The sequence below is a fragment of the Penaeus monodon genome, chromosome 32, assembly GCF_015228065.2.
Source record: "Penaeus monodon isolate SGIC_2016 chromosome 32, NSTDA_Pmon_1, whole genome shotgun sequence".
NCBI lineage: Eukaryota > Metazoa > Arthropoda > Malacostraca > Decapoda > Penaeidae > Penaeus > Penaeus monodon.
Window position 1 is genome coordinate 27,346,503 of NC_051417.1, and position 587 is coordinate 27,347,089.

At 32.5% G+C, this 587-nt stretch overlaps 1 protein-coding gene across 1 annotated transcript in view; it reads left to right on the forward strand.

The window, feature by feature from the left end:
• The window catches only part of LOC119593776, a gene marked incomplete in the record, with an annotated part of 13,866 nt that overhangs the window by 6,924 nt on the left and 6,355 nt on the right, over nucleotides 1-587 (forward strand). Inside the window, 1 exon segment of the mRNA XM_037942798.1 lies at nucleotides 254-400. Coding sequence (XP_037798726.1) covers nucleotides 254-400 — 147 coding nt within the window.

Sequence of the window (587 nt, forward strand, 5' to 3'; positions counted from 1 at the left end):
CTTTTTTATTATCATCTTTATTATGGATTCTTATCTAGTTACTACATGTAGCGTTCATATTTTTTATCTATATAATTTTTTTCATTATTTTTCCTCCTTTTGTTGTTTTTGTTTTAATAATTGAAAAAGAGAACATAATGAGTAAAAATTTTAGTTTTTTCTTATATTATGCTATTAGGTAAATTTTCTGTTATACAGCTCAGAACTTTAACTTAAAATTTGTTACACATACCATAATTTCCCTTTGCTTCAGAACTTGCGGAATTTGAAGAAGCACGTGGCCCAACACAGCCGTCAGAAGCAACAGTGCATGCTCTGCCCCTTCACGACAACTTTCCCAACACAAGTTCGCAGCCATTTTCGACGCAAGCACCCAACACATTCTCCCAAATGGCAAAAGGTGTGGAGTGATAGCTTTTAACATTTTGTAGCAGTTTTCTAGATAACTTTTTTTTTTTGCATCACCTCTCTCTATTGTTGAAATATGTTGCACTCTTTTTTGTTGCGGTAGTAGGGGTGTTCCTACCACTACTATTGTTATTGTTTTTGTTTTTATTTTATATGATACGAGGAAATACTTGTTAATC